At 49.2% G+C, this 10186-nt stretch overlaps 2 protein-coding genes across 2 annotated transcripts; one reads left to right on the top strand and one right to left on the bottom strand.

Annotated features, from left to right (window-relative positions):
- Positions 1-535: 535 nt before the first annotated feature.
- On the top strand, positions 536-3150 carry T310_2426 (uncharacterized protein; the record flags this gene model as incomplete). The annotated part of the gene is made up of 2 exons (XM_013474687.1): positions 536-572; positions 641-3150. The coding sequence occupies 2 exons, from the start codon at positions 536-538 to the stop codon at positions 3148-3150; spliced, it is 2547 nt and encodes an 848-aa protein (XP_013330141.1).
- A 1585-nt stretch (positions 3151-4735) lies between these two features.
- On the bottom strand, positions 4736-9243 carry T310_2425 (Meiotic regulator-interacting protein; the record flags this gene model as incomplete). The annotated part of the gene is made up of 6 exons (XM_013474686.1): positions 4736-5077; positions 5133-5466; positions 5518-5768; positions 5832-8564; positions 8622-9080; positions 9241-9243. 6 exons carry the CDS (start codon positions 9241-9243, stop codon positions 4736-4738), a joined length of 4122 nt encoding a protein of 1373 aa, XP_013330140.1.
- Positions 9244-10186: the final 943 nt, after the last annotated feature.

Here is a 10186-nt window from a genome sequence, read left to right as displayed (position 1 = left end):
TCCCAAGCAAATGCTTAATCAAGTCTTCGGGACTGAACGGGGATCTGTTCGAAGGCAATTCCTGCTCCTTGAGGATGGAGGGACGTATAATAGTACTGGGGTCGAATTGTATTAATTTAGCAATCCCTGGTGAAATGGGAAAGTTAGCGTTGTGCATTGCATTAACCATATAACACTGCTGAAAAGAGAAGGGAGGAATGGCATAGCTGTTATAGAATGATTGGACAGAGCACATCAGCTCTTGGAGAAGGCGGTCTGTTTGTGGATTTACCCAGACTTTGGATGAATGATGCAGGCTGGGCAGTGCTTTCTCTCTCTGGCTGCAGACAGTTCGCAAGGAAGGTGGGGACTTACACCTCCTCTAAAGACAAACTATCTTTCAAGAGACAGACTGGTTCCCATCAGCAAAGGCAGTGAATGAGACAATCTCAAGGCTGCCTTGTTCCTTTCACATAAGACTTGCACAAAGGGTGAGCTGATCACCACTGTCACATGGGATGAAAGATCCTGTAGTGAGTAGAGTGGAAGTCTCAAGATGCCTGAAGGGGTAAAACCAAAAAAGAACCGTCGTCGTGAGTCTCCTCTGTCAATGATAACTGTATTTGGCCAATGGAAAGAACAAAACCAAGCTGTTTGATAGCTGCTATGCTAACAAGCAGGTATGACGATCCAGGTCAGAGAGCCCGCCGGAAGAGAGAACCCATAACTGTTGATCGAATGGCTCCAGGGAGAGCGCCTGTGGGTTTCTTTGCTGCAGACATCGGGGAATACACGCCATGCTTTGTTGATGGCCGACGCTCAGCGATACGGTCAAGTGAGGAATCAGGGGACTCTTCCTCTCTCACCCCCTCTCACGATCGCGTCCATCTTACCAGTTCGCCCTCTCTCCTGTCCTTTGACAGATCCTGTGCTTCCTTCCAAGGTTATCGTGGTCCATCACCCCCATCAATCCTTCAGCCTCCGGCCCATACTCCCGCCCCAGATAAGTCCAGCGATCTTCCCTCTTACTCATCCTCCCTTCCTCTCCAACCATCTTCATCTTCTGCTTCCGATTTTCGAGGCCCGGGTTCTTCGTCTTATTCCCTATCGACTACTACACTCCCTCCTCCAGAATCAGCAGTTCTCGATCGTGTGCCATCTGTTCCTCCTCTGAAAACGACGCCAGCTTTCACATCCTCACGCGCTGCAGCCTCAACGCCGTACACGTCAGAGATGCCGCCCCTTGGACCATCTTTGACTTCACAAGCTCGAGCAGCAGAACTGAATGCTGCCACTGCTGCCAGGGCCAGATACAGGAATGGAGAGCTGAGCGATCTTAGTGAGCTTCCGTCATCTCGACCCATATCTCTGGGAGAATTGTCCAGCAGAAGCAACTCCCGGAACAAAGGCTCGAAGGCATGGAAGCCGTTTCCACTCACTGATGTCGAAGAGTCTTCTGAGCCAGTTGAACCTGTGCCAAATAAACCAACTGTCAGACCACCCAGCACTCAGTTCCATCCGTCTTTTCACTTGGATACTCCACACTCTAAGCTCACCCAGCACCCTCTTCCTACCGCAGAGGCGCCTGTTCTTGTCCAGAGATCGTCGGACAGGAACCCCAGAAACATGGAGAATAGGCCATGGTTTCATGAGATGGTCACACAGATCCAGAGGAACCCCTTAGGTTACCTTGGTGTCCTTGAGGATATCGGGAACAATTCCATGTCTCAGCGCTTTGCAGTGCCTGTACCAAACGAGGGAAAACATCGTGATATTGACCGTCCGCTGGCACCACAGGACGTCAGCCCTACTAAGCAGGAAGAGAAAACTGCCTACAGAGGATTTCAGCAAAATAACCTCTTCCAGCAGGACAAGCTATTCATGACAGTGACCCAGTCTGATCCATACGTCCAGGACTATCAGATTGTTTCCGAGATGTCTCGCCTGAAAGGTCCCGAGACCTCTGATCCATTCGTCTATCCTCCTCAGCAGTACGGACAGATCGAGTTTCACAACCAGCCAGCACAAGTCCAGCAAGTCCAGGCTCCGTTACCTCATACTCCAGAGCGTCATTATGGCTTACAGACACCTGTCCGACGTGTGAACGGTCGCATTGGGGCCGACACTGGATTATCAATGATGGCTGCGAATCCAGCAGCCTCCTCCGTTCAACGCGGCCCCTCCACGCCCTCACAGAATGGCATTAACATCACCGCCAAGTACAGCGAGGAAAGAAACACGTCAAAAAAGACAGAGATATATGACGCAAAACGTGAGATGACTGCATATCTGAATAGCGTTGTCGAAGCTTCGATGTCGAACAAGGGCAAGATCGCATTAGATGATCCGTTTGTGCCGAAGAGCGCATCGATATTGACAAAGAAAGAGCCGGAAGCCCCCAATCAGCAGAACGGCACGTCACCTATGCGCGTCAATCCCTATGATCCCTTGAAGAGTAATCAAGAGAGCAATGCACCAGCCTCTCAGAGCGACTCCCTTTCAAATGTATCCAAAGTTTCTTTGCTCCCCTCTTTTGAAGGATTTCATCCAATGTCTAAATCGGAACGAGTGCTCTTTTCATCTGATCTGGTCAAGAAAGTCGGGAAGAGCTTGGAAGGGCCGAGTGTAACTGAAACACCACGAGTTGATGGAAGCGTTAAGCGTCCCCCTCCAGGACTTGCCCATCCAAGTGGCCCAGGTGCTGCGTCGTTTTCCGCTAGCCACACTTCGGCTGCTATTGAGAGACTGCTGGAAGCCGATCGTTGGTTTCATGCTGATGGGCGAGGAGAAAAGGTGTTCCGTCACCAGGTTCTCGCTATTGCTCAAGAAGAGGCTGCAAAGCGTAAGATGCTTAGGGGGCCAATCCGCCCTGTGGAGGAAGAATCTCTTTTCGAGACGAACACACTGCTCTTGGGCAATGTTATTGCGAATTTGCGTTCATATGTCGTTGGAGATCGAAAGGAACAATTTGGAAATTTTGCCAATTTCGGACCAGTACCGTACCATTGCTGCGAGCCCAGTCATGGCGGTCGTCGCAGCTATTTTGACAGCGATCCGTCTGTTGGCCAGTGGAGGCTGCCAACCGGCCGCGCGTTTCACAACTTCTCATACAGGCCGGTTCAGAGGTTTGCCAACAATCCGTTTGCCAGATCTCTGGTATTTAGCAAATGAACAGGCTTCGACTATTGCTGTACTTTTGCATCTCATGGATATGTCGTCCCTGTTTCACGAATTCAATATCTTCTCATGGTATCCATAGTTTTCAAGTGTGTGTTGGGAATTGTGTTTACTGGACAAGCATCACATTACCCGATCAGAGAGAGAAGAGAGAATATTGTGTCTCCTTCTGTTCCCCCAGAGGATTTTGTCTCACCGCCAAGAATGTGATATGTTGGGCAGAACATGGGAATTTTCTCTTTTCTTCCTTCAAAGTGGTCTCTAATATTTTTTTTCTCATCGTGTGGATCGTGATCACGACGTCTAATGAAGATAAATAGCATCACATCATACCACATCAGTCGTCATCACGTTGAAATCCCGAAATCCTGTACATGTATGTACCTAATTATTTAATTATTGCAGCATCATGTATGTACAGTACCTTACTTATTTGGGACCAATGTGAAGTTACCTTAGGTACAGCTACATACATAGGTAGATTGACACACATAAATAAATTCTCGAAGAACTAATTCTTGCTATCCAAATCAACATCCAAGATCGCTCACAATGAGAACATTAAATAATTTTATTTTCAAGTGCAATTTACTTGTAAAGCATGGGGCAAGCCATGAGAGAGACCCTGCTCAAATAAATATATATATTGATCGACAGAACTCCTTAACGCAAAACAGACAGTAAATACGATAATAAGTGACATCAGGGTATTAGTTTACCATTGATTAAGTAGAGCCCGGTAATTTTATTTTATTTTTCATGTAGGTACATGTACATACGTACGTACGTATTGTATTATGGTATGTAGGTTAAGTAAGTAGGTAAGTAAGTAGGTACTGTACTGTACTGTACTGTACAACATCGCTCGAGGAATTGACATGCTCTGTCTGGGCTGTACGGGTGCGAGGATTAAAAAATAAAAAAAATAAAAAAAAGGCAGGCGTATGTATGGAGGTGGATGGGTGGGTAGACGGGAAAAGGGAAAAAAGAGGTAACAACTAATAAATGGGCCGCGCGGCAATGGTATTGAACGGGCATCAAGAAGAAGGGGTGGGAAAAAAGAAATTTAAGAAAGAGAAACAACATTTAAATCCTCCGATACAACTGGCTAATGATTCTCTGCCCAAGCAAGCAAGTCCTTGACGCCGTAAAAAAGAGAAAAAGAAATGATACCGTACGAAAACGTCATCATCAAGCATTGAAATGGATGGTGCAGTTGCAACACGTCAATTATTGCGCCGTAGGGTCGGGTCTGGTCTGGTCTGGTCTGGTCTGCTCTATGCGGAATTCGCGACACACGTGAAGAGGAAAACATTCGGTCCGGTCAGTCTAGCAAGTAACCAGATTGATATGATTATCATGCAAGGCTGAACACGCAAGAAGAGTCCGGTGAGGGTGGAATGCCGTGCTCGAAATCGGCGAAGAGCGGTTGTGATGGAGGAAGCTCGAGTACGGCTCGTAGTTGGAAAGCAAGGTCCCGTCGACGTTGAAAGTCTTGACCTCGTGCCGGTTTGTGCCACTTTGTATTAAAGTTAGTATAAGAAAAAAAATCCAACAAAAGAATAACGAAAAGAGAAGCCTACATTGTGAAGACAGGTGCATGTTCGTGGACACTCAACGTGCGTAGCGTATCTTTCGTCGCGTAGATCGTGTTGATCGGATCATTCATTCGGAGATCCCACAGTCGAATCTCACCGTTCCGGCTTCCCGAGATCAACTCTCTCACGCCACCTCGCTGCATGTGGACGTTGGTGATCCACTGCTTGTGCTCACGCCAGACCTTGACCATGGCGGTCGTAGGCTTGAGGCGTTGGTCGAAAACACGCACTGCCCCATCTCCAAATCCTGCAACGAAGATGTTTCCGGCAACTTGATCCGATGTCAGAGAAGTGATGCATGACCCCGAACGTGCTGATATGTCCTGTTAAGAGTCAATAGCTAATCCACAGGAATTGAAGGACGACGGGAGCTCGTACGGTCGTGCAAACTTCAGTAGCCGCGTTCCAGACCCTGATCACCTTCACGTCGCCAGCCACCAGAACCTTTCCTTGGCCTTGTTGCCAATCAAAAACCAGGCCCGCATTTCTGTTGCTTGGAATGAGTTCTGGCAAGGCACGGAAAGCAGTGACAATTTCCACATCCTTTGGAGATTCGTAATTTCTGAAGATTTTCAAAACGCCGTCTGATGAACCTGTCATCAACAGCGCTTGATCATCTTCATTGATGTACCGAATCTCATTTATCTTGGAACCAGGTGGGTTGCCGTTCGAAAAGCGGTTGAGGCGGATGTTTCGCTGCCAATCCCATATTCTGGGTTTGAAATTAGTAGACTGGCCTTTGATTGTCTTGTCCCAGACTTACGAGATAGTGTCTCTGTCATCTCCAACTGCAAGTTGGTCCTCGAATTGATGGAAGCACAACTTCATGGGCTGGGTGTCATTTGTCAACAATGCCATTGAATGTTGCCATCGACTGCTGCCGGCTTTCTCCTTCAACGGTTGCGTTTCTGCTATAATCTTTTCGTTTCGGCTCCGTCGCCAGAGACGCTCGTTGTAGTCAGCGCTGCCAGGCTCATCGGGCTCATTGGGCTTCATCTGTGGTTCTCGGAAATACTACATGTTGGTTAGCAAAAAAAAATCTCCTAGTCTGGGAATAATTTCCAAACAATGACTCACCTCGGTGGACCACTCAAGGAATCTGCTCTTCAAGGGTATAACAGGAGGTGCAAGCGGATCCCTGGGTTCAAATCCTCGTGAGGTTGGAGTAGGAGCTTGATGATATGCTGCAGCAGGAGCGACCTCGTCGTTCACCTCAGGAGGTCTAGTCCATTCCGGTGGAGCTCGTCCTCGAGGGGTTATGGGCACCCTGCCTTTGACGGGGGATGTCTTCGGTTTAGGAGACGGAGGTCTCTGCTCCGTTGATGAAGAACTACCAAAAGCAAGGTTCTTGAGCGAAGCCGCAACACTAGCCGTCCTCTTCATGCTCAATGAGAAGTACCCTTCTTGTTTTTGCTGAGGCTGCGACGGTGGGGTTCCTGGACGCGAGGCTTTGGTTTCGGGCGCTTCTGCAGACTGTGGCTTTGATGAATTAAGACGATTGGTGATTTCCATAATTTCATCTCTGATTTTGGCAGTCAGACTGGCCATCGGAGATTGCAAAAGCGCCAAGTGGATATAGTCAACAATTATGCTGGCGTCCTGGGCGATGTCAGGATGCGGGTCCACGGAAAGAATGAGCAATTGCTTCCAAATCGTCCCAAAGGTGGTATTGCGAGACAGAGAGTGGAAATCGCCGTGAGAATCTTCGGCGCCGTTTTGCATAGCCCCCCCGTTAAGGTGAAGGGAATGCGATGTTTCGTCCTGGAGTTTACGGAGAAGCATGTGTTTCTCCTCCACCAATTCCTCATATGCCGCGACCAGAAACTTGTTTTGGTAACGTTTCACGAAGGTCGAGAAAAATACCAGAAGTTCTTTCCTGACCAGCGCACTTCCATCCGCAGCCATCGGCAATATCGCCATAGCAATGGACTCCTCAATCTGAGCAACCTGGTCCGTCAGGTCCGGGATGCCGAGGAAATTCGTCAAGGCATGCAGCATAGCAGCTCGTACTTCAGGGACTGGATCGAAGTTGAGCTCGCAAAGTCTTTGTGGGGCAGAGCAGCGGATACCCATCCATTTCGCATCAGGGAAATCCAGCCAGAGCATGCTCAAGCAGAGGCAAGACCATTGTCGAAGCAGAGGATTCTCTACATCCGTCAGGTGCTTCAAGCAAGAGTCGAAAAGCTCCGGTGAAAGGCACACGTTCTGGCCTTGAGGGTAATTCTTGCAGAATATAGAGACGATAAATGCGCACATCGCTCGATGTTCACTGGCATTCCCGACAGGAATAGGTGATGAAGGGTTCAAGATCGTGATGAAGTAATGGATACCGTTGTCTTTCAAGAGATCATTCTGCACGGTATGGTCGACTGCCATTATCCGTGCCCAGATGAAGACCATGACTGGCTTGAGCTCCTGCGCGGCTGACTGCAACAGCTTGACCACATAGGGGAAGATACCAATGCTAAGAGCCAGATGGACCGCCCAGGGGCCAAGATCGAGGAACTTGCTTAAAAGAATCAAAGCCCGCAATCGATGTGCTTGACTTAGGAGCACTTGCAGAACGATCGGCAACTGATCGGGAGGATTCTTCTCTGTGGGACCAGACGAAAGATAAACCTCGAACGCGGTTAATTGCTCGGCAAAGAAGGTGGAATGCTGATATTCATAGTGCCTGCGTCCCTCCTCATGCTCAATCAGGGCCGGGAGTTGGTTCAAGACCATCTCGATAGCTAAATCCCAACTTTGCCAAAGCGGATGGTTGTGGGTTTCTGGCAGCTCGGGCGAAGACATCGGGTGACATTGATATGTACGCATTATGCGTTCCGAGAGCAGGAAATTCCGGAACAGGGCCGCGACCATAAGGTCCTGTCGGAAGAGCTTCTTGAACAAAGGCCGTGGAAGGGTATTCCACGCAATAGTGTCGGTAATCGCCGTGAAGATCCAGTTGAGCTCCCCAAGGGGACTTCTGCGATCCTGAAGTCGTCCGGGGATTCTGAACTCATCAATGGAGATGTTCATCGGCAGAGGGTTTTGCAGGATAAAGTATCGAAGAGCGATTTCAATGGGAGTGGTTAGACAGCAAGTGAACAGATCGGCCGGTAAGTCGGGATTGGTAGGTAGAGTCTCATTCTTTTGACAAGCTGCCAGCAAAATGCAGTCGCTGTAATTCTGCACGGGGGCATTTGGATCTCGCTTCTTTGCCTCCATGTTCTCCTTTTCATGCTTTTCGATAAACGCGTGGAAATTGTGTACAATGTTGCCGGCATGAGAAACGTCAAAGACGAACAGACTAGGTCCTGCAAGCCACGACTGCAGATCGTATAGCGACACTGGGATGTACTGAGTGTAGTTCTTATTGAAAACCCAGATCTCGCCAGATTGGGTCGGCAGTGGCACTCCATGACCATTGTAGTGGAACAGCACTCTCTCGTCCTTGGCATTTCGACGAAGCGAGATACAGAATTTCTTCGTTTCATCCACAGAGGGGTCCAGATACTGTTTGTATCTTGTCCTCAAGCTGAGGGTCTCGTATTGCTCCTGCAACTTCTTTCCAATCTGCTCCATTATCTTGTTTTGACCGCCACCGGTGGTTGCTGTTGGATCCACCCAGCATTCTAGCTTCGCCGAGGGGTTCGTCTTGACAACATCGGGAGGATCGACGCCGATATTGAGGCAGATGGCCAACGCAGCGGAGACTGTCTTCAGACGATCCCTCATACGCCAGTCCTGGTTCGCCCAGCTTTCATCCGGTTCCTTGGGGATACCGCTCGTCTCATGGCGCTTTTCGGTGAAGTACATGTAAAAGTTCTACAAAATTGTAAGCCACCGGTATAAGCACGGCGCCACAGGACGAACTGTACTCACCGAATGCAGGATCTTCAAGTACTCGCTTGAAGTATACTCCTCCTGCCATCCATGCCTCATTGCAAAATCATCATCGTCCCCTGAGACTGATCGGTCGACCCCTGATCTTGGTCCGTAGTCGCTCCTCGTGCGTTGCAGAGCTGGGGCCTGTCGTCCGACCGAGGCTCGATCCGGAGGTCCATCTGCAGCAGTCGTCTTCTCCGCCGAGCTGTTTGGTCGTGCTGGAGTGGAAGTCAAATCCGGTCTCTGCGATTCCACGCTCGTAAAGGATCGGTGATGTGCGGCCACCGGTCTGGGGGACCCATCACGAGGACGGATGTCCGCATCTGTCGCAGGACCAAATGTTACGCGAGCTCTTCGAGGTTCAGCTGCTGGCGCGATGGCTTCCTGCCCTGTAGGGTTTTGTTCCATATTCAAATTTGGGTCTCTCATGACGGATAGTTGCTCATGGCGCAGGAGCTATAGGGTTCACAACTGTGATATCAACTGGAAAATCGATGCAGCCTAGAACACTGGAAAGTGCACTGCACAAGACATTGTTAGCATTAGAACACCACTTGGTTCAAATAAAAAAAGTCGTAGCGAAAGTGGGGGAAGGCTCCATCCGCACCTGACTGACCATGTTCTTGCTGTGCACTGATCCCAAGGCTATTATCGATATACGGCGCGGGATCCGTCAGTGACCGCCTATTCCAGCAACCCAACAGCGTCGAACCACGTTCAGAGGCAGCCAAAGGATGTAAGGTGTCTCTGCATGCAGCAGCTCATAGATCCCACTTGAGAGGTCAACCACTCAAGGGTTCTGGAGTTTTGTCCATGAGCTTGGTGCGAGTGTGAATGATCGTGAGGCCTCGCGGTGAGGCTCTTGGGCCTTGGCACGGCCGGGCACTTCGGAACATTGTACCGCCGAAGCACTTCCGCTCGCAGCCATTTTATTGCTAGTCGCGTGCTCCTCGATGTCCCTGCAAGAGCCCAAGGACTTTGTACGCATTCTATTCTATTTTCTATGCTAGAAAGCTTTAAAGGAAGCTAACTTCGCCTTCTTTCCCTTTTTATGTCCCTTTAGAACTTCTCTACTCTTAGAGCTTTCTCCATGAAAAGATGACATTGTTGTAATCCACGACCACCGTGTAGAGTTGACTGCACTCTTCAACATTAATAATATTGACTACATTTGTGCAGACTACTGTAGTAGGCGACAGAGATTTCGTGATGAAGAGTGGGCTTCGGAAATCTCGAACTCAGCGATGGTCCCGCACCGCAAGCTGATGGGGAAATCGTGTCCACTGTCATCATCGGACATCACCCGTTTCTTTTCTGTTGAACGAGCTTAAGTTTCTCCACAAGATAACGATGACAAGAGCATCTTGCCAGTTTGCAAGTTTGCAAATAATAGGTGGTGACCTCGGAGATCCACAAGTTAAGTCGAGTGTCCGATGCTCAGCTGTAAGGGCCCAAACAGACGCTGACACTATGCATGAACGGGGAAATTATCGTCGACAGGGTCTTATGGCACAAGACCTCTTCATACGGGATCTGTGAAGGTTTTTACGGAGTAATGGCAA

The sequence above is a fragment of the Rasamsonia emersonii genome (genome assembly GCF_000968595.1).
Source record: "Rasamsonia emersonii CBS 393.64 chromosome Unknown ctg1118621760028, whole genome shotgun sequence".
Lineage (NCBI taxonomy): Eukaryota > Fungi > Ascomycota > Eurotiomycetes > Eurotiales > Trichocomaceae > Rasamsonia > Rasamsonia emersonii.
The sequence above is the reverse complement of the archived record's forward strand: the minus strand, read 5'-3'. Positions and strand labels throughout refer to the sequence as shown.